Here is a 24471-nt window from a genome sequence, read left to right on the forward strand (position 1 = left end):
CTGCCTCCCTAACACCTGCCTCTCCTGTGAGACTGGAAGCTTCAGTGGGGACAAAAAACCTGTGTGTTGTTCACCCGGTATACTGAGCACAGAGTAGATTAGGTGTTTTATTTATTGAGTAAATGAAGGAGGGCAACTTCAGGATGACAAAGTGTGGCAGAAGACCCTTCTCCCCACTTTTGCATGAAAGAAAGCACCACTCTGGCTGAATAACAGGACACCCCCCCCCCAAGGGGACCTTCTGGAAGCAGCACCTCTGTTGTGGGCACTGGGGACCTCAGACTGACTGGTGACACTGGTGAGGCTTCTCCAGGAATCTCTTGGGCAGGAAACAAATGGGAGTCAGTGAGCCCACCACGTGGTACCCAGCACTAACAAAGTGATTTAAGGGCCCCAGGACACATTCCTTTGGGGACGCCCAGTGATGTCCCAGCGGAATATCAGTTATTACTGGCGAGGAACTATTTAGTCTGCAGACATTTGAACTGCATGGATATTTCAGGTTATGTCAACAAGCCTGAGCAGTTATAGTTAAGTATTGCTAATTAATCTTACAGAGCCAGTGTTCAGAGTTATTTTAAGTGCAGAATTCTAGACATTTTTGATGTTTAAAAAATCCCTCCTGAAAAAAAATCAAAAATTAATTTCTCATACCCATTCCTTATAACAGTTTTTATGAGCACTAAATAAAAAAGTCAACTTTTCACTTTTAAAGAAATTCTCAGTGCTCCAGTCCCTGTGCCAGGGGCTAAGACCCCCATGAGTCAGATAACCTATAGCATTTTTATGCTTCCCAAGAGTTGTGCTGTCCAAACCATGTCCTCGAGCCTGTCGTCTGCCTTTCTATTAGATGTCAGCTCTCCAGTGCACGCCATTCTCACCTTATCAATCAGTTCCACTGACAAGTGCAAGCACTGGAAAGCAAAACAGCGAGGAGGATATATGAGGGATGAACAGTCAACTCACAGGGAAGGAAAGCAGGGCAATGCCCAAGCCACTTGCCAGTCTCTGCTGTCCTTCTGACCCTGCACATCACAGACAGATGAGATGGTGTAGGGACCTGGAAGCAGAGTTCTGACCCCAGATCCATCCACCCAAAGAAGAAAAGGATCACGAGGACATTCAGTTTCTAAAGACCCAGCTAACAATCACAAACTGGTAAGAAGTCTCAAGATCCATTATAAATTAGCCCTCTCGAGGGCCTATTACTGAAAAGATATTTTGAATTTGATGTTCTCATTTCAAGTAACAAACTTCTCATGGCTGACCAAGTTCCCTAATAGTGAAGGTTAAGGCATTTTGCTATCAGAAGATGAGGCAAAAATTTAAAAACAAACAAACAACCCAAACCTGCTAAGTCTAATGGACAGCTCTGTCCTCACTCTCTGCCTCCGTGTACTCTAGCCAGACATGGCGTAGCGCCAGGCCCACGAGTTACACCCAAGGCTATTCAAATGCTATCCTGACTACAAATTTCTGTTGGATGGCTCTATGGCTCTATGGCTCATCAGACAAGGGCATGTTTCACAATCTATTAGGATGTGACCAATCAAGGGCTCACCTTGTCTTAAAGATGAATCTGGGGTTTAGCATTCTTACACACCTTTTGGATGTTATACTTAAGTAATGCAAGATTAAGTAGGTATTCTCAGAGTCAGCAAGAAAGTCCTCTTTGTTTTAAAAAATGGTAACCAAATACAAGATATAGGATCAAGTTAAGATTATAATTAGACATGGACCTGGAGATCGTCATTCTAAGTGAAGTGGGTCGGAAAGAGAAAGAAAAATGTCATATGATATCACTTGTATGTGGAATCTCAGGGGGGAAAAAAGGATACAAATGAACTACTTATTATTTATAACGTAGATGATTGATTTCTTGAATATGAGTAAGTACATTTGACTTTATGATTGGATTAATGCATTCTGTTGATTCTTATTTTATGGTTGGCTTTATTTCTTTGTTAACTTGTAAGTTTAAAAGCTTAAAGCTCTAATCTGTTCTTAGAAACAATGATCAGTACATATATGTAAACTAAAAAAATGTGCAGAGTATTGTATATATCTATTTACATGCAATATAATGTGTATGTGCAGTCAAACTGTAATAATTCTACCTAATAAAAATGAAAAAGGGAAAAAAATTAAAAAATAAATATGCAACATCAAAAAAAATTATAATTAGACACAAAGCCAAAAATAAAATGATACTAAGCCCACATTTCATTAAAAATATTGACCTAATTTTCTTTCTTGGCTTTAAAATGTTTTTGATTGGATATACTAGGAGTTCCACGTTCTGTTACATAAGAAGTTAAGAGGCAGCAACTTCTATTTTACCTCAATGGAGTAAAAAGAGCAGCAGAGATAGTTTGAGATTAAGAGATCTGCCTGCCAATCCATCAACAAGCAAAACCCAGCATCTCCTCACATCTGCAACATTGTGCTGCATGAAACAGTTAAAATGCACGTAGGCCAGAGAGCTGAAGTGGGTAAACACACACACACACACACACATATACAAGTACACAATGACTGCAGCCCCAAACAGATCAATCTACTAACAGACTGTTCAGCAAAGAGCCATTTAAGTGCTATACACCTGGCAGTTGTTAGAAAAATAAATAATGTCAGAAAAACTAGGTTTCCTGCACCACAGTAAACCTACTTTACTTCCACCAGAAAGATACTCTCATTATAGGCAGGGATTGGTACTGGGGATTTATTGTAATTCTATGGTCCAAAAGTTTGGCTGGATTGACTGGAATCCTTAAGCATATCTGATTCTAGAGTAACAAGACAGATTAACATAAATTAAAACAGGAAAATTCATAGCAACTGAAAAAAGCAAGACTCTACCGACAGTGGGTATCTAAAATTAATCCACTAGCAAGCTCTTGTTTCACTTAAATGAAATTAAGTACAGATCTTAACTGGAGTCTATCTGTATCAGTGGATTTAAAGAGAAGCCAAAATCTTAAATAAATAAAAAGTGACAAAGTTGATCAGAAAATCAGGGCTTACCTATGGTTTACTGCTATAGTGATTCATAATCATGTGATACGGAAACTGAGAACACCTTTGGGGAAATCACAGGTTTTATGCTTCTGAGAACTTCCTGGAAATAACTTTTGCCTACATTTTGAAAGTTAATTTTGAATCGCCCTCCCCCTCCAAAATCAGATGTCTTTATAAACAGTAAGTCTGCCAACCCTTATCTGGATAGTCAGTCATTTTCCATTGGACTCCGCAGATAAGTCAGCAGACAGGGTGGCTAGGGCTGGCAGTGGATTCAGTCATAGGACTGGGCAGCTTATTTTAGGTTCTGATTTGGTTTTCCAGGAAAACTTTTCTTCTGTTTAATTTCCTTGAATTTTGGAGGGTGGGAGGAATATGGTCAAAAGGTTATAAAAAACAATACTCTGTGAATACAAGAATTATATTTTACTTCAGTCTATTTCTCTTTCTGCTGCAATTAAATAAACTTAAAAAAATATTAACTTTTAGATCTGTGACCAATACTGAGTATGTGTGCAGGTGTTTGCATGTGTATAGGTGTGTTTGCATGTGTATAGGTGTGTTTGCATACTGTGCTTGTGTACACTGTGTGTATACTGTGTGTGTGTATACTGTGCGTGTGTGTGTACTGTGTGTATGTGTGCAGGTGTGTGCCCATGTGCCTGAGCGCTCTCTGCACATTTATTCAGGCCCAATTCCTACCATTCCACAGAGCAGACTGCTCTTTGGATATTTACACAGCAACACTGGGATTCTACCACCTCTCCAAAGAGTACAATTGCCAAATATGACGGCCAGTCATCAAATGCATGGTACTTTCTATATTAGATGGTCCAACCTATCACTTGTAAATATCTTTAAATAATTTCTTTACACCATCTTTTCACATTAAAATTAACAATAAACTGTCCTATTTAGGGAATAAATACCTCAGTAAAGACTTTTTTAAAGTGACATTTGGAAAACCAGGAGCAATGAGCTACAATCAAATTGGCGATGGTGCATTTTTAAAAATTGTAACCCTCTGCCATATCAAACTATTCAATATTTATTTCTAGTAAAATATACAAGGAAAGTAATCAGTATAGTTCTCCCAAGCCACTTACAGTCCCTAATTCCCTAGACTATTAAATTTAACATACAGACAACTTTTAATCAGGAATCACTCGACTGTATTTATTGACATCATTTAACTCACACCAAGCCTGTCTCAACCCAAGAAGGGCTGACAGAATTGTCTTCCTTTCCCATTATCTGTCACCATTTTAAAATCACCGTAGTTGTGTAAAAGAGACACTATTTTTTAATGAGTGTTTTCCTTCATTGAATTTCAATATCAATAAACATCCGAGCATAATCACTGAACTGAATACAAGAGAGAATATGTTCACTCATTTCCAAAACTTGCATTATAAAAGTGCACGGCTGCTCAATAAATCCTGGATCACTCACAGCAGACTTAAATATCCCTGGCTGTAGCTAGGGGAACAAAGCGCTTCACACATCCAACCATATGCTCATGAACGAGCAAAGATCCTGTTGCTTGCGTACCTTGGAGCCTCAAGATACATAGCCACTGTGCAGAAACGTAAAAGCTGAAGGCCACCTGGAGGATCGACTGCGCCCTGAGCAGCAGCAGTCGTTTTAATAAAAATGGTAATGACTCATTACGGTAGAAATTTATACCAGTGAGGCTCTTCCACTCATCTACACCATTTATACACAAGGTTTTAGAAGTTAACTGGCACAGTTTTAAAATAGACTCCAAAAGGAAGAAGAGGATCAAGGCAGAAAAGCAGAGATTAGGGAGACTGGAAAGGAGATACAGACGAGAAAGCAAGCTAACACTGTCTCTGAGGGTTATTGCCAGCAGAACTAAAGAAGTGACCACAGCATTCTATGGTGTTTGAGAGTCGCCTGGGATGCTTGTTAAAAATGCAAATGTTCATACTCTATGCCCAATACACCAGATTCTGTAGCTCAAGGCTGGACTCAAGAGATGTGCATTTTTGATAAGCATCAAGGTAAGACTGATGCAGGCATCTCACAGTCTACACTTTGAGACAAACACTGTAACCGCAGCAAGCACTGGATGACAGAAGGCCTTCTAGACCAACTGCATCTTCTTCCCGAGAGGCAAGATCGAAAAGTCAATTTTTAAGAAAGCGAGAAGGAAGAAGCCAGGGGTGGGGGTGGGGGGAAGGGGAGCAGAGAGAGAGAATCAATGATGTTGAATTCTCCTAGGTTTTGAGAGAGAGCAGTATTTGTACTGTCCAGATGATCAATTCATGAACTATTCCAGGGTTCAGTGTACCAAACAGAATTAAATGTATTCATTTATCCATCGGCATATTTATGAAGCACCTATGCATGGCAAGGATGTTAGAGATTCCATAAAATAGAAAACAGACATTGCTCTCAAGGTGTGCTCAAGCTAGACACAAAGAGAAGATGTGAGCAGAGCTGGACGAAAGACGTATCAGTAAAGGTAAAAGTACAGTTCTCTGGCACTCACGACAAGGAAAGGCTGTCCTCCAGACTCTGTTAGGAAAGGGGCGAGCAACAGAGGAGGCTTCATGGAAGTGGCATTTATGGTGAATCTCAAAGGGCACACAGGCTTGGAACAGGCTTCTCCATGTGCAGGAAAAGAGCATCCCAGGGACGTGAACATTGTGTCCAAAAGCCCACTGAGAGCTAATGAGTATACACAGAGATAATATCAGCTTCCAGGGCAGTGCTAACTTGTCGGTGAAGCTCAAAATCCAACAGAGCAAAATTGTATAAATGAATGGAGAAACACACTTCCCTTCTCGGGAAACAAATTCCAACATCTGGTCCTAAACTCCACTTAAAGGGGAAAAAAAAGACATGTTGTTACAAAGCCAGGAAATGGTGGGATAAAAACCCAGCCAGGAAATGGTGGGATAAAAAAGTGCAGTCAGTAGGCACTTCCCCAAAAGGCAGCTGCCAAGCGACTTCCTCTCCCACATTCACTCACTGTCGAATCCTGGCCCTAGGGTCCTTGCCAATCAGGGTCAGCAGCTTTGCAGGAGCGGCTGAGCAGGAGAGAGAACTGGCTGGCTTAGCACACCCATCCGTGTTCCCTCTGTTGCTGAGGGGCTAACACTCATTCAAGAGACTCAAACAGCGAAATGGAGCATTTTTTCATGCGTCTATTGGCTATTTGCATGTATTCATTAGAAAATTGCATATTTAGTTCTTCTGGCTCATTTTTGGATTGGGTTGTTTGTTTTTCTGTTATTAAGTCGTATGAGCTGTCTGTATATTCTGGAACTTAAGCCCTTGTCAGTCACATCATTTGCAAATACTTTCTCCCATTCATATAGGTTGTCATTTTGTTTTTCTTATGGTTTCCTTTGCTGTACAAAAGCTTATATGTTTAATTAGAGCTCATTTGTTTATTTTTGCTTTTACTTCTATTGCCTGGGTAGACTGCCCTAGGAGAACATTGCTAATATTTATGTACAAAACTGCTTTGCCTATGTTCCCTTCTAGGAGGTTTATAGTGTCTTACCTCATATTTAAGTTAAGTCATTTTGAGTATGCTGTACACCAGAAATTGACACAATATTGTAAACTGACTATACTTCAATTTAAAGAAAGAGAGAAAGAATAAAAAATATCATGTATCACAAGGCCTGAACAGAATTCAGAACTTTTGCTGTTTTTTGTACATGAGTTTTGTTTTTTCCCCCCTCCCCTTTGTTTCTATTGCCAAGAAAACTTCTGATGGGCTGTTTTTGAACTAGGAGGCAAAGGGACCAGTTTCTCTGCTTCCTCACTGAAGGTCCCTCTTTGAAACAAACAGCTGGATGAGGGGCTCAGATCTGGTCTATTTCCATCTGTCAGCCATCCCAGCCAGGCAAGAGAAGAAATACACACATGCATCAAGTTTTGCATCTTGCAAAGTTAACTTATTTTTTTTTAACCAACACCCACTCACCCAGGAAGCCTTGCCGATCTTATTTCTGATTTACACAAGGCCTAAATATCTTTTCTGTTTCTTGCCTAAGGTAGTGCTTCATTGAAGCACAGCTGAAGTGGGTTTATGATTTCAGTCTATAAACACTGCATTTAATTTCTGCACTGCTCATCTTCTGCACAAAAGCAATCACTCCGTGTCATTATGCCCATCCTTCTTCAGTCTAAACTCTGCTTTGTAAAGGTCCATCACTGAAGGCAGATTACTCTGAAGCTGGGTACTGAAGGTTTTTTGTAACATATGTTAGCTGTGTTATAGTAAAAGGTATAACATTCACTGCTCCATAACATATACTATTGCTTTGTTCAGATTTTTTATATGGCCCTAAGCATTTACTCCAATTCAAAAGGAAATTCTGATGGAGAAAGAAGGATTTTTTTTTTTTCTATTGAAATGTTACCTGTTTCGTATTATGGAAGCAGAAAAAATACACAAATAAGAAATCATTTAAACCTCAATACACCAATGTTCTAAACTGAACTGGAATATTTTTTGGCACAACCTTTGTCAAGTGAATCTATTTTTATTTGTAAATACTACTTGGAATTCTGTACTCTCAAAAGTAAGAGTTTTTAAAAGACTGGAATCCTATACCCAAAATAGCTTTCTAAAGAGAAAGTTATAATGAGTTATCTGTACGTTTCAAGGTGGTATTTGTTTATCTTGAACAAGTGTTTATTGAGTGCCTACTATGTGAAACGTGCAGTTTCGGGCAATGGGAACATAGTAGTTTACAAAACAGAGATTTTGGCCTTTGAGAAACTTATCCTCAAGGGAAAATCCTATATAGTTAAAAATAAATAAATAAATACATGAAACATACAGCCCATGATGGAGAGAGACTAGGTAAAGTGAGGATGGGGGCAGAGAGTTGGGGGTGGGTTGCAATTACCAGTAGATGAGAGGCAACATTTAAGCAGTAGGAAACATACAGGTGGACCTGGGGAAGGAGCATCCTGGCAGAAGGAACAGCCAGGAGAGAAGCCAGTGTGGCTGGAGTGGGATGAGGATGAGAGAGAGTCAATGAGAGGGAAGGGGTCTGAGAAGTGACAGGGGATAGATCACAGAGGGGATTGTAAACCAATGAGATATGGAATGGAAAGCTATTAGAGAGTTTTATTTAAAGCATTAATGTGACCTGGCTTCCATTTTTTTTATTGAGATGTAATTCACATATCATAAAATTCACCCTTTTAAAGGGCACAATTCAGTGCTTTTTAGTATAGTCACAAGGTTGTGCAACCATTACCACTTCTAATTCCAGAACATTTTCCTCATCGCAGAGAAGTCCCAGACCCATAACAGTCTCCCCCATCCCTCTCAGGCTCTGGCAACCACCAATCTATTTCCTCACTCTATGGACTGTCATACTGTGGTCATTTCGTATATATGGAATCACAATACATGTGGCATTTTGTACCTGACTTACTTTTTACTTGGATCTCTGGCTACAATGATGAGAACAGACTGAAAGGAGGCAAAGTCAGATGCAGGGAGACCAGTGAAGGGATGAAGGCAATAATTCAACTGAGAGACAAGAGGGGTTTGAAATAGGAGGGGAAGTGAGATGGTGACTAACAGCTGGATCTTGGGAATATTTAGATAGATTGGATATTGAGGATGAGAGAAAGGAAAATCAAGGACAACTCTTAGGTTTTTGGCTTATGCACCTGAAAAGATGTAGCTGACAGCAACTTAGGATGCAAGGCTATTGGAGAGGCAGGTTAGGAGAAAACCCCGGGGACTGGATTTTGGAGATGGTAATTAAGTCTGGGATGCCTTTTAGCCTTCCATGGGAAGATACCAAAAAGGGAGCTGGATATGAGTCTGGAATTTAAAGGAGAGATCTGGGCTGGAGACATAAATTTGAGAATTAGAGAGTGGAAGCCATTAATACCATGAAACTAGATAATATCAGCAAGGAACTGAGTGATGAGGAAAAAAAGAAATTTAGTAAGAGTCCTTGGACATGTCAGTATTCACAGGTCAGAGTGACGAGACGCAAGTGACAAAAATGACTGAGAAAGAAACACCAATAAGCCAGGAGAATCAAGAGAGAACGGAGTCTAAAAAACCAAATGCAAATACATATGATGGAGGAGGGGATGGTCCACTATGCCCCAGGCTGTGGACAGGTCACTGAGAAATAACCATTGGATTTAGGAACATGGCAGGCAGTCATTCACAGGCCCTGCACCTTCTAACCCCTGGCCCCGTCATGCCCACTCCACTCCAGCCACATCCACCTTTGCATTCCCCATTTCATCTGCCAGGTGTGTGCCCTCCCCAGGTATGGCTTTGAAAAGAATAGCTTGGGTGGAGTAGGGAAAGTCCCAAGTCTGACTGGAGTGGGTTCAAGAGGCAGTGGTAGAAGAAGAATTGAAGCCAGGGCAATTCTTTTGAGGAGTTTACTTGTATAGGGATGAAGATAAATGTCTCTAAAGAGAGGTGGAATAAAGAGAGGGCTTTTTTTTTTTTTTTTTTTTTTTTAAGATGGGAGACACACTTGTGCACTGGTAGAACAAATCTAGTAAAGAGGGAAGTAAATGATGCAGGAGAGAACAGAGAACTGCTGAGACAGGTTAGAGAGGACCGAGTTAACCACATTATATGTGTGGTCAAATAGTCAACAATTAAAATATAAATCACCTACTGATGCAGGAAAAACAAGTAAGGAAAGCTGTTTTCCCAGGGGACACAAAAACCATTTAAAATGATCCAGATCTATTCTTCAAGGCTAAAGATATTGGATTAATTGTATACAGGTTCAGGATTAGGCTTTGGGCTTAGAGTCACAAGATCCAAGTTCAAGGACCATGACAAGTTACAATATCCCAGAAACTTCTTTGGGCCTCCCTTTTTTGTCCATAGAACACTGGCTAAAAACAACCTGCCCTCTCCACCTTATAGGACCAATGTGACGATCAAATGAAACACGAAAACGTTGTAACTCTTAGATGCGCTGTCCCTTAAGGCATTTTGAGCACTTCTAGGTAAGGAACCACTGCACACACAGTCTCACTCCAAAACTCTACATTTTAGCTCCAAGAAGGGGGAAAAAAAGGCAAAATGAAAAATTTAGAGAAGAAAAAATAACTAAAAGCATGGAAAAATAGAAGCTTTCTGGTTATGCACTGTATTTAAAACACACTCAATAAGCTGGACATGAATTATGCCTTAATTTGCACTTTAAAAAACTCGACAACCCCAAATCCTCTAGTTTAGACTCAGCTGAGCCTGGGGCAAAAAGAGAAGCGTGCTAAATTTGACTATAAGCCTGAAGCAAGACCATGCTCAAATGGAGATGTGACCTAACGTCTTCCCATGAATCCCTTTTATTCGCCACGCTCCCTACCACCTGCCAAGATCACCTCGAATCAAAAGACTGTGCTCCTCCTCCACTTTCTGCCAAATGAGACATTAGTAGGTGTTTTTGATTATTTTTTAAATTAATCATTATCATCTTTATTTTTGGTTGCCTTGTGAACAGACCAGAGCTCTCTTTAAGGAACACATACCTTACAAAGGATCTTGATCTAGCCATTAACTTTTCTCCTAATTTCTTCAGGTAACCTAAGACCCTAAGGTGTCTGCTCATTTTTTTTTTTTACTGAGAATGAGAGAATCTACCTTTATCAAAGAACCATTAACATCACATAAAGAATTCTGAGATGGAATTTACAGCAGATGCCGAAGCTGAAGTAACCTTATTACTCAGCTCCCCCTCACATTTGACCAGAAAACCTAGGTAAGAACTCAGCCAGCTGTCAGACCTCACAAGCTTTAAAGCAAAGTGTGAAAGACAGAATATACCAGGAAACATATACACACACCTGTGTGTATATATATATATATATATATACATACACACACACACACATATATATATATATTGCTTTCCTTTAAAATATCTCTCTTTATATATGTACCACTTGGCAGAGGAATCAGAGCTTCTTTGTGAAACCAGTGTGTACACATCATGTATGATAAATAGGAAAAAAAAGCTTAATTTTTTTCTAATTATAAACATATCTTTACGTTTATGAATATTGTTTTGTACACCAATAACAAGATACTGATTCTTTTGTCAGAATTCTAATCTCTCCCTAAAACCCCAGCACTCTTACATAAAATAACTCACTTTTTAATGATGTATATTATAGAGATGCTAGGAATAAATTTTTCAGATGGGTAGATATACCTACTTCAAGCTCCCTCTTAGTGACACCTTTCAGTATTACTGGGGAGGGATTTATTTCAAGTAAGTGATTTTTTAAAGTTAGAACATCATTTAGGGGTCCCAAGTCATTTCAGGATTTGGTTTTGATTTGAATATTTGTGAAGAAAGTTTTATCATAATACACAATCTCCTAATATAATGTTATTATACTTAACAACATAATTAATACAGTTCATAATTAATATTAATGGTAACTCACCTTGGTTACTTAGGGTCGTCATTATGAATGCGCAGTAACAGACTACATTATGAAGTCTTCATAAACAGAATTTGCTGAGGGGTGTGCAGCTCTTCACCCTTACCTCAGGTAGAACCAGGCTACACTCTTTCTTAGACGACACTGTCTGCCTCTTATAGCTTCTCTGTCTCCCTTGTCTTATCAGGAGTCATTTCTTGCTCCCATCAGCGTGTGTAATTAGCAGGCTCCCCTATTTTCATGCAGCTTTCTTTTGATTCTATTAGTCATAGAAAGGGCCCTGGTCTCTGCCACAGCCCAGCTGCCACAGCCCTGGACACCAGTGACTCACTTTTAGGAATCTGTTTCCCTGTCTATGCAATCAAAGAACTGACCTGAATGATCATTAAGTCCCATCCAACCTTAAGACTTCATAATGAATCTTGCCAAAACTGCCATCTAAGATTATTAGAACTGTGTCCAAAGAAAGAGCAGAGAGCTGCTGAGAGAGGACCTCAGAGGCTCCTGAACTTTGCTACATAGAATTTATAGTTTCTTGGGTTTGCTATGTCATAGGCTTCTTCTGGGTCTTCCAGGTTCTTTGTTTTATCTCTAATATGTGAGGTTCTGCATTGGATAAATCATGCCCAGATGGATGGGACAGAATTGCATTAAGAGCTTTTAAAACAGAAAATTAAATACGGCTCTTAAGTATAATTGTTTCACATAAAAGGTAAGAGTTCAAGAAGAAATTTTCAGAAATCCACATAGATAATTACTTCTTTATGAAACTTTTCTGAGCATATCTCCATTTGATACATCAACAAAATGACTGTACGTGAGTAAAACAGCACTTACCTATAACTACATCATGACCATCAACCAAGCCTGCCGAGAAGAGCTCCTGAGAAACGCCGTCTGCCGTATCTGCCCAGATGTGAAGGTGTGTTAGCAACCATACGTAAAACCCAACAATACAGTGTAAAATACGTATTTTTTTCATATAGAAAAATCATCCACATGTGTTTTAACTCAACAGTTCAGATTCCATCAGGAGTAAAAATCGGAAGCACTGTGAACGACGTTTGCCAGGTACAATTTGCATCCTGCTACTCATTCAACAGAAGGTACACAAAATCATTTTTTCATTTCTGGTGAACCAAGAAACCTTTGCCCTTTGTCTACTATCTGAATTACTCCTCAAATGCATCTCTTGAAGTTAGCTCATAACTGGTCCCTATGACGCTGCTTTTCCTTCTTGCCAAGGTTAATTCCAGTCTCCATCAATCCTGCCCTATCATTAGTAGCTACTGAGTCAGAATTTATGGCACAGGTTGAAGAGGCAGCATTTGATACAACCTTATATTTGGTACAAACAGCCTATGAGCTTGTTGGACTATTGAGATGAGTTATTTAAATTTATGCTATTAAGAAACTCCTTTAACATGACATTGATCATTTGATAGCAACAATTCATCCTCTTAGAAAATGTGGTTGAATAAAAGAATGCCTTTTCTCAATAAGCGACAGGAGTTAGAAATCACATAAAGATGGGACTGAAGCCAGTGACTATAACTGAAATTACTTAATTGAGAGCTTAAGTAATGGTAACATGGTAATAGTGAGAAGTCGGTCTGAAGACTCTGTAAAGAGAAACTGATAAACTGCCACATGGTCAAAGAACCATTATGAACCCCTATGATTCACAAGGGAGGTGACGTGGTCTCTGTGGCCATCAGATATTGCCACAAATTTCCAGGGTTATAGCTGGAGAAGAAGAATCTGGGAAAAGTATAGCACCCAAATCAAACAAGCATCTAAAGTGAACTGAGTTTGCTATTCCAACAGTGCCCTCAACACAGACCAGTTTCCTTGCTTAATCTGTGTTTCAAATGTGTGACTATGTAAGAGGCCATATATGAGAGAGAGAGAGTATGTATGTACATGCTCTCACGTGAGCATGTGGCTGACGGATGGTACAATTATCTTACAATCCATGGGCTTCAATGTGCCTTGCCCAGTGTCTGACTCACAGTAATTACTCAATAAATGGTAACTGTGATGAGAGGCAGCAGCCAGAGATCATCTCAGATGCACCTCACACTCTTGTGCTCTCTCTCCCTTTCGTAGATGGCCCAATTTCCTAAATCTCCAATAAAAATTTGACAGCTGACATCTGTTCTTTGTCCTTGCAGAGAAATTGTGGTATTCTATCATTTTCCTCATTCAGTGAATGGACTAAATGAAGGAAATAGAAAAGAAAAACATAGGAATCTTACTAAACAATGAAATTCCATATAAGGTGGGTTTATCTTGGGTCTTGTCCTTACTGCTGGAGGTACAAGAAACACTGCATAAAATTCTCTCAGAGATAAAATGATCCCATAGCATGGAACCTAGGGGAGCACAATAAAAGGCTCTACTCTGAATGTGATTTAGCTTCATGAAGTCAGCTGGAATGTTCATCGCACAATCTCCACCTTTCTGGATGCCACTGGAAGCGTCAAGAAAAGAAGCCTATTGAATTAAAGTGCCTGTCTAGTAGACTGGGCACATGGTAGGCAGTGGTTACACATCTGCTGACTGATCATCTGTTAAAGCAACTGGATGTGTTACCACCATCTCTAAAGTACCAGTAAGTTCTTACACTTGAGTAAGGAGCTATTATCAAAAGAAGGTAGTTGAAAACGGAATAATCAAACAAAGCCACAATGAGGGCTAGCACTAAAACAGTACCAAAGCAAGTAACATACCCAAATGACTAAAGTGCACAGTACCTCTGACTGTTTTCAGGACTCTTGGTAAATGGGTTGTGCTGGTTGGTCAAAATGGAAATATTCCATGTTTGGGTGTGTGTGCCACTAAGCAGTTATTTTGCTTGCATGTTAAGTAATCTATCAGAAATAGTTAAGAGCAAAAACTTGAAGGTAATTAACTGGTCATTTATTTTTCTTTAAGCTGCTTAACATTCCTAATGCATAAAAAGGATAATCATAAAGAATCACATATGCTCTGCCTTCCAGAGCATACAGCAACGTCATAAACCAAAAAAGCTTACCCTCAAACGAGGACAGAGTACTTGATATGTTCATGTTATACAGTCAATGCCATATACATGTATTTATGTGTGTACACAGCAGAGAGACAGTGCACCACTTGGTGTGCATGCACAGATGGAGTGCAGACAACACCTGAAATGCAGGCAGCATCAGTAATCACAGAGGTACGGTGACATAGCCATGGTGTTTCTAAAATTAACAAGCTGTGCCCACTGCCCGGGGAGGCCAGCTATCAACAGGAAGCCAATACTATTGTTTCCACCTGGATAACAAATGCAGCAACTCTGAATCTAACCATGGCAAACAAGGCTGCCAAAGCCAGCACAAAGGGCCAGGTAACGCTGATAGGACTGTCTTCTCCCCAGAAATCTTCAATGCAGAAATTCATTTCTTTGTTACCTCTTAAAATTAAAATTGACCTTTATTGCCACTGTCAATTTTAAAAAAATCAGAAAAAAAAACCCTTAAAATAAGAATCTGTTCTCTTATTTACTGTACTTGAAACATCTATTATCTAGTGACTAGATTTTATCACAGTATTGTCTGGTCAGTATCTTTATATTAGGACAAAATAGACAGCTTTTTGATAATAGAATGGGCAATTGTTCAATTTCATAGGCTGAGTCTAAACTGTCAAAGACAGATGTACCCAGAAAGGAAGATCAGTTAGCAAATTCACAAGGGCCTTACTTTCATTTGTTTTGTAAAAGTTACTTCATATGTTAGTTTAATTCAAAGATCCTGGAAGTCATTAAATCTCTGTGCTTACAGGAGCCTAGACATCAGGGCCAGCGAGTCTGTGACCATGTACGGTCCAGGAACGTATTTTGTTTGATGGGCACTTTCTTCAAAACTGAACCTGAATATATTTAGACAGAACTCTCTGGTTACCTGAAGGCTCCACCATTCACTCTGACTCCTGGAAGCACCTGAGTCTGTGTCTCCTTCCAGGTGATAATAGCAGGGAGGTCAAAGCAGTTAACTGACTGGCTAGATATCAAGCTAGAAAGTTTCGGATTTTCACAACTTCAGCAAATACAATTTATTTAATCTAATCAAAATTCACCTAGAGTTCTAATACGTACAATAATTACAGAGTGTTATTAGCTTATATATATATATATGTTAATACTTCAAATGTATGAGACTAATATATTTTAGAAAGATATCCAACATAGACATTGAGGCCGTCTTCATGTACATAAAAATCTGAAACCAGAGGCCAAGGAGAACACATTCAGTCTTAGCATTAGCACCTGATTCTCACTTCTCTAGACTGTTCGGGCCATAAACCAAACAGTATGAAAATAGCAGTTTTTGTTCAAGAACAAAATCTCCAAAGCCTGTATCCAATAATTAACCAAAAAAGACTTGAGATTCTCCTGCCTACCAGGCACCTGGCAGGTGCTCACGATGCCAAGAAATAAGACAAGGCTCTGACTTCCAGGCATCCAGGTGCTTAAAGAGCAACCAGTCTAGCCTCTAAACTATTTTAATAACTGTTCAAAATACTGAAATTACATGCAGCTGCAAGACTGGCACCGTTCCTACCAAGCTCTCTAGTGGTGCCTGCAGCAAGCAGAAGCCCAGGTATCCCTCAGTGTGGGCTTCGTGTAATCGGAACTGACAACAAGAGAGACGAAGTGCGCTACCTTTTTGTCTACTATCATTGTTTGTTGCTCAGTCCTAATTAGGACTGCTGTGCACAAGCCATCACACTCATCACAATGTCCTTGAGGCCCTGCATCATCACACCAGTACTTCTTTTCATGGTCCAGCTAATATAGTCAATTTCTAAGTGTGCATATACTGTGCTGTGTGCATCACTGGAATTCATGCAGCCAGTAAGTGGGTTCAGTTTGGATTCCCCACAATTATTGCAAATCCTTCCTTCCTTCCTTCCCCTCTTTGATTTTATAGAATGCATTTTTGAATAGCAAATTATAACCACACGCCTGTAATCAATTTCTGAAATGCTCTTTGCAGCATTAAAATAATAATTTCAACTAAAACTTACCTCTTCCCGGAGTAAATTCAAATCGTATGTCATTAAGTTCCTTTCTGGAGTTTCTGAAAGACATAACATATAGCACATTAAAATCTAATGAAGCAGAGTTTAACCCAACTAAACGTATCCCAATTTTTATAAGATGCTACTAACACGTAGATAGCATTTAACAGTTTTGGGTTACCTCCGAGTACCTCCTCAACTGGAAGAGATAGTTATGACAATAATAAAGGGAGATATTCATTTAATTGATTGAATTTACCTTACACAAACATGCTCATATCATAAAATTCCAAAAATAAATGCTTCTTTTATAAAATCTACACTAAATCATTAACCTTAAATTTAATTCCCTCATTAAAAATTTCAGAAGCTTTTAGTCTAGTCTAAATAATATTCAATACATTTGTCATATTTTTCCTGGGAAAATAGTATTTTATCAAATTATTTTTAAAAGTGAAAGAAATAAGGAAGATAGTCTTCACAGTAAACTTCACGACAGCATTATACATTAAATTGTGCAACAAAATGCCCAGAATAAGGTGTGTATTTTGTAGTTAAAAATTTTATCATAACTAGAGAGGGACCTGTGTATGTTGTGAAATTACCCACTGGATACATAAAACTTAAAAAAAATTTTAAATGCTTACATAAAACTACAATATATACATACATCTGCATTCAATCAAAAAATTAAATGACACTGGGGAAATATGGAACAAGAAAATATCTAAGATACGAGTTTTCCATTCACACTGATTTCAAGAAATGATAATAAGGGGCACTGAGTTATAATCAGAGTGGTTTTAAATTCTCAGAAAAACACTTAACTATTATAACTCTCAACAGATGCTGGAATTAAAGTAGATAAACACCTTAAGAAACTGCAGCAGGACACATGAAGTAGTAATTTCTGTAAGCACTCAGTTACTTGCTCAGCTCCCATGGATGTGCAAGACAGAGACGGAGATGGGCTGAATACCCATCCCTGAACAACCTCCTTCTGGTGCCAGGAGTCTGGTCAAATCCTGTTCAGCACCCCAGTTTGGTCCTCTAAAACTCTGGCTACTGCCTGCTGGTGTCTAGGCACAGTGCTCAAATCAGACGCCAGTCTCCGGGCCATTTTTGGTCCATAGCCTGTTCGCGGTTCTTTATGTCCTACAATAACCTACTTCATCAAGTGTGATGAGGCCCAGAACAATGACAAAGGCATGGTACTGACTGAGAGAAAGCCCTTTTCCCAGTGCCTAGAGAAGCCGGCGCAAGTCTCACAGCCTTCCACAAGCAGAGAGGTAAAGGGTCAAGAACTCAAGAGATGGCCACGCCCAGGCCACTGACAAGAGAGCCTTGAACTTCTGCATCTCCTCCCAGGTGCCTGCACCACGATGTCATTGCTACTCCTCTTGGAGACAAGAGTGGGACTAGCGGACATTAGCGATTCCTACAGCTGTGCTTCTTTTAGGACCTTCTGAGAATCAGAAAACTAAATATTGGAGACACTCACACTAAGAAAGCAGACCCATGACTGATGCATGAAACTGCAGGCAGCTGTACATGGTTCAGAGACCATCTTGGACACCAGACTAAGCAAGCCTGCCTTGGAGGTGGAGGGGGCCGTGAACAACCAGCGCCTGCACTGGAAGGGCTGCTTCCATGTTGCCTACATTTTCATAATAAACTTAAAAACTTACCAACGTCACCACACATTACATAGTGCTTCACATCCATCATCAGTTCTCACACTTTTTGGTCTTAGGACCTCTTTGCAATCTTAAAAAGTACAAAGGACCCTTAAGGAGCTTTTGTTTATGTTAGTTATATCTATCGATATTTACTGCACTAGAAATTAAAACTGCTTAAAATATTTATTAACTGGCTTGAAAAGGACAATAATTAGCCCAGTCACCTGTTAACGTAAAAGAATTTTTTTATGAATAATTATTTTGCATTCCAAAAGAAAAAAATCAGTGAAACGAATGCATTGTTCTCTATTTTTGTAAACCTCTGGCTTAAGGCAGCTGGATTCTTACATTTGCTTCTGTATTCAATCCGCTGCAACATCATATATGTAGCCAGCCACTGGAAAATTCAACTGTACATATGTGAAAGAATGAGCGTGAAAAAGGCCAATAATCTCTTTAAATTATTATAAAAAAAAATAGTTTCTACCTCATTAGCTCCCTGAATGGGTCTCAAGGACTCCCAGGGGTCACAGGACCACACTTTGAGAAACACTGGTATCAAGTTTCATTTGGTTCCAACAATCAACCGTTGAGATACATACAAAGGAAGTATTACTTGTTTCGCATTTTCTGACCAGTACATTTAATGGCTTTTCCAAGTTTACTAAGTTAGTGAGTGGTATAGTGAGGACCAACAATTCCATATTGCAAATACCTAATGCAAATAGAAATGTTCAATTTTCTTTGAGAGAAAATAAATATTCCGCAGCACTCTGCATGTTACCATAAAAAGATCAGTGGGCATTTATTTATTTAACAGCCTTGGTTTTGTGTGCCATGTATCAGCAAAGGTTGCATCTGAACTACAACAATTCAGTAAGACAAAATCATCACTAGGAAAGCCAGTATTTTTTACTGTATTTAATCATGCAATGACAGGAAGAGAAAAAAAATGAAAGGGAACTAGGTTTCATGCTAATTTAGGTCATTGCTCCTTTTCTCTCTTTCTTTTGATCAGTCTTGTTGAAATTAGTTTGTTCTACTAAGGTCATGAGAAGAGAGATATACGAACTGTACCCGAATATCACCATGCTCATCCTGATTCTTTAAATATTAATCCCAGGAAAGTAACATCCAAGGTCCATAATCTCTGTCTTCGTCGATTGTGGCTCAGGTCATGGTGGCTGCCTAGTCAAGTCATTCTTTTATGACTCTGAACCTAAAATACCTGCCTTTGTAAAGATCACAGTGATTGATTGTGAATAGTAGACTTGTCCCATCAGGATGAAATACAGTCGGAAAAATGCCTAATTGGATCTAACTACTGAAGGTCATCCTTTTATAAAGAATTAATCTTTTCATACGCATACTTAACACCTTTAATTGAAAGTACATTTACTTTAATTGATGTGGCACAGGATACTCTTGATTTCAGGGAAGCTGAAAATAGGTCTGATTTAAGGCCAGAAACTAAGTCTGTGCAACTTTACAGAGGAGACATTAATAACTTGAGAGCAACGGTTTCAAGAACCAGGCAATCTTTTGATAACTTTTTTTAATGGTGGTACTGGGGACTGAATCCAGGACCTTGTGCATGCTATGAATGCACTCTACCACTGAGCTATACCCGCCCCCTCGATAACTCTTACTAAAACCCTTTTTTTTTTAATTGAAGTAGTCAGTTACAATGTGTCAGTTTCTGGTGTACAGCATAATGTCCCAGTCATGCATATATACACATATATTCGTTTTCATAAAAGGTTATTACGACATACTGAATATAGTTCCTGTGCTATTTGTTTTTTTAATCTATTTTTATACATAGTGGTTAACATCTGCAAACCTTTTTAATCCTAAATAGAAAAAACCAAGAACAACTCTTATTTCTCATTGCAGTAGATATTGTATCACAAATGCAAATGCTTATAGGGCTTGGGAAGGACATTTACATTTTAAAATAGGCGATATTATCACATGGTTTAAAAATCAAAAGGTACAATAGGGTATTCAGTGCAATCCAGTTCTCTCAAACCCTATTACTCATCTGCCTGGTTCCCCTCATGGAGACGATCAGTGCTATATGCTTTCTGTGCATCCTTCCTGACATGCTTTATGTGTATACTAGCAAATACACACAGTCCCCTCTAGCCTATTTAATACAAATGCGAGATGGCAGCAGCATACTATATCCACTACTCTGCTCCTTGCCTTTTATTTAACTTAATAATACAACTTGAAATCTCTCCATATTGTTTCACAGAGAGCTTTTGAATTTTTTTTTTGTTCATTTATAGCTATATAGTATTCTGTTATATGCTCTATCCTGTTTTTTAAAACCAGTTCCCATTCTATGAACGGATTGTTTCTACTCTTTCACTATTATAAACAGTGCTGCAATGAATAACTTTGTTCTCATGTCACTTTGCAAATATATGAGAATAAAAATAAATTTTCTAGAAGCAAATTGCTTGGTCAAAGGATATATCCATTTACAATTTGACAGATACTATCAAATTCCCCTTCATTTAAGTTGGACCAATTTACACTCTCATAAGCAATTTGAAAGCACCACTGCGGGAACTTCAAATGAGTGAGGCAGGAAGTGTACTAAAAAAAAACAAAACGAGAGATGTGACGACTATGCCAACTGGAAAACTTATTCCCCATTTGAAGGGGGCAACCACTACTCAGTACCAGCTGGTTATGGCCAGGCAAGAACTGGGGCTTAATTTTGTTAAATACTATTATTTTTTGCTATGTCCGTTCAAAATGAGAACTTCCAAGATACAGATCGGTATGTGTCGGGTTTTTCTTTCTGCTCCTTCAATTCATCTGCAAGGGACACAGAGGCAGTGAACAGTCAACTGAGGCAGCTGCCTACGAGGGTGGTGATGACAGACACGTGAGTGAACATGTACCCTTCCTGGGGGCAGAGGTGCACAAGGCCCTAGCAGTTCAAGTATGTATTTTACAGGATGTAGCATTTTCTGTACCTCTTAATTTAGCACGTCAGGACAGTCTGACAGAGCTATTGCTCCTGGAGGGCTCCCAGAGTAAAATGCCAGCTCAGGACTATCTGCATTTCTCAGCCACACAGTAATGTTTCCAAGCCCACGCCAACAAATACACAGGGGCACACGCATCCTAACAATCAGATGTGATCCAAAGGCTTAGAAGACCGAAGACACTCATAAGCTCTCAGTGTCACTGGGACTGTGTCCCCTCCATCACACAGGGTACTCTGGAGCGAGGCTGAAAGTCAACCATCTTCCTGAGCCCTGAGGTTGAAGGATGGAGCTGGCGTAGCACCACACAGGATCCCTCTAAGGGCAGTGGATACAAAGTTTCCCAGGATCCAGGTGGCCCCTCCCCGCTAAGCAGCAGGGGATTTTCCTAGCCAACAACAGCCCTCTTCTTCCTTACATTCCAGGTCAGGGTAGAGCTGCTGGTGTCCAAGGAAGTCCAGTGGGCCCTCCACACACTCCTGGACTCCTGGAATGTCCCCCGCACCGGGAGCCGGATGGGGACCTTTCAAACATGTTGGGCCAGGACTCAGTTAGGACACCAGTTTAGGTCAGTGTGCTCCTTTCCTACCCTTAGCACCAAACTGAAGTCCTTTCCCACAGGTATAGGAAGAAAATGAGACTGAGCGAGCTGGGCATTTCTCTCCACACCAGGAGGCAGCTCGGCGCTAATGAGGTGATACTGTCAACTGTGGAGAGAGGGCTGTGCTCAATTCCACCCACTAGTTGTCTGGCCTCTGTACTCTGTTTCCTCCACTGTGCGATGGGGAAAATCATAGTTAACAGCATTTAATACCTGCTGGTACATGCTTGGTGATTCACATGTTACCTTACTCGAGGCTCAAAACCACCCCTCAAGTAGGGATGACTATGATCCCCCATTATTTTACAGCTGAGGAGATGGAGGCTCAGAAAAGCGTAAAGGCTGTACCCCACAGCACGTGCCTGAAGGGCAGATCTGAACCAAATCTAGAACTTACTTCTGTTACCCATTGTCTCTGCCAGTGTACAACCCTCACCCGAGGCTCTAAGAGCCCTGCCCTGCATCTACAGATGCTCCTAACTGCTCTCTCTAGGTTCAAGGGCAGGTCACCAATATCTGCGATACGTATGACAATAAATGATTTTAGTGAACAAAGAAAATTTCAGCCACACTCACGTGCACCATGCATCCATAGAGAGAAAACTGCGGCTAAAACTAAAGGTGCACAGCCGAAGGGGAGAGGGCCCAGAGGGGAGGGAGCCGTTACTTGGGGTGTAACCCCTGGCAGATGAGCGTGCGGCCCAGGAAGAAAACTCCGTGAGACGTGAAAAATGCCAATGTCACGAGAAGTTGAAGGACGCCGACAACATAAGGCCAGACACCAAAGACGCAGGAAGAGCAAGCAGCAGCTCCCCGGGCCAGGCCGATGGGTGTGCTGCCGCGGCACCGGCTCCACCTGCAGGCTTTCCCAGAGCAGAGACCTGCTCAGGAACTGGCGGCTCGGCTCTGGGAGCCCCCTCTGCAGCTCACTCCCCCACCAGCAAGCACATCCAGTCGGCAGCTTCCCTGTCTCACCTGCAGTTTCTTCAGCTTCCCTCCCAGATTCAACGAGCTGTGTGGAAACACCGTGGGACTGACTCCCTCACACCATCAGGTGCAGTGATGCCCTATGCCCTGAGGCCCACGCAAGCGGGCAAAGGCCCGGCTCCCGCCCCGAGCGAGCTTACCATCTTCCCAGAGAACGGAGAGAGCAGTGGCTGACCATGTAACACTGCCGGGAAGAGCCCGGAGCACACGTGTGCTCTGACTCAGCAGTAGAGCAGAGAGGGTGCGGCTCAGTGGTACAGCGCATGCTTAGCAGCATGAGGTCCTGGGTTCAATCCTCAGTACCTCCACTTGAACAAATGAGTAAATAAACAAACCTAATCACACCACCCCCATCCAAAAAAAAAAGAGTAGCAAGAAGGAACTATTAGACTAATTTAGAGAGAGGAGTGCTCCCCGACCCTCTCAGCTCTCACTCTGCTCATCCTTCATACTCCTGTCAAATTAATCCTCCCCTCAGGTAAAGGCCCAACCACAGAACCATATAACTTTATAACTGAAGGGGGCCCTCGAGGTCAGCTAATCCATTTCCCTCATTCCTCAGGTGAGGAAACAGAAGCCAAAGAGACTGAGTGGCTTGTGTAGGTAAGACTACACAGCTGGTTAACTCACTCAACACTCCCTAAGTCCTTGCTGACCACCTACTAGGTGCCAGCCCAGTCTTGGGGGCCATTACCAGCAGGCAGAACACCCCACCAGGGACTCAGATTCCGAGACGATGGCTCTTTATCCCCCGTAAGTGGTTCTCAAACTGCAGGCAGGGTGACGGAGGTACAGTCTCTAAAGGAAGAGGTTCTTCTCCCAGTGCACCGCGGCCCCTAGTTAAGGAGGACCACACCCAACGAGACGTCACTGATGGGAATGCGCTTCATGTCCGGTCCACGTGGTGGCAGAGAGAAAGGTGGGAGCTACCGCTGCACCATCAGCACCGCGTCCCGGAGCCCTGGCTGGAGCAAGCTCTCCCATGTGCACATACCTCCATACACCACGTGCCAGTGCTCCAGGAGTGAGAGAGCCATACCTCCCCCTCCTCCCAACCCCTGGCCTTGCATGTGACTTGCCTCAAAAGAGCCTTTTGGATCAGGGTCCTAAAAAGCCAAAGTGAAAATTCCTTTCAGCATTCTACCTCCAGACACCCAGAAATGTGCCTACAGCCTAGGTGTAAGTTGGCAGCATCCAGAATTCTAGTCTACATCGTGATGCAGCATCACAGAGCCCGTGACCAACGTCAAACTGATCAGGATATCACACGGTTCCCTTTAACAACAACAACAAAACCACGAGCAGTGACTAACGTACACATGTATATGCACACATGTAAGGGTACGCGCGCACACGCACGCACCCCGTTTCTTTAATAAACTATCTTGACAAATAAAAAAATTCGACCTTTCACGCTGGTGGTCTGCAGGCCTTTCTGCAACTAGAACCACAGGCTAAGGACTCTGGAGCATCCCACTGGCTATCGAGCAGCCTGAAGGACCCTTTCAGATTTGCAGCCTGCAGGGAGCAGACAGTCTGGCTGCATGTGACTTCACACAGCTGACACCTAAATTAGAGGTGCATACGCTGAGCCTTGCATACAGCGATCTCTGATGCTCTCCACCATGCCAACACCTATGAATAAGTCACATGCAAAAATTATCATAAATAACCACCTTTGCCCATCTTAGAA

The 24471-nt window shown here is 40.8% G+C and overlaps 1 protein-coding gene across 1 annotated transcript in view; it reads right to left on the reverse strand.

Annotated features, from left to right (window-relative positions):
* Positions 1-24471, reverse strand: part of STK39 (serine/threonine kinase 39) — a 250703-nt gene that overhangs the window by 34739 nt on the left and 191493 nt on the right. The window contains exons 15-16 of the mRNA XM_031451591.2: positions 16513-16565; positions 12295-12363 (exon numbers count right to left, since the gene is read on the reverse strand). Of these exons, the coding sequence (XP_031307451.2) occupies positions 12295-12363; positions 16513-16565 (122 nt within the window). The remainder of the gene's footprint in view (positions 1-12294; positions 12364-16512; positions 16566-24471) is intronic.

This window comes from Camelus dromedarius, chromosome 4 (genome assembly GCF_036321535.1).
Source record: "Camelus dromedarius isolate mCamDro1 chromosome 4, mCamDro1.pat, whole genome shotgun sequence".
Classification (NCBI taxonomy): Eukaryota; Metazoa; Chordata; class Mammalia; order Artiodactyla; family Camelidae; genus Camelus; species Camelus dromedarius.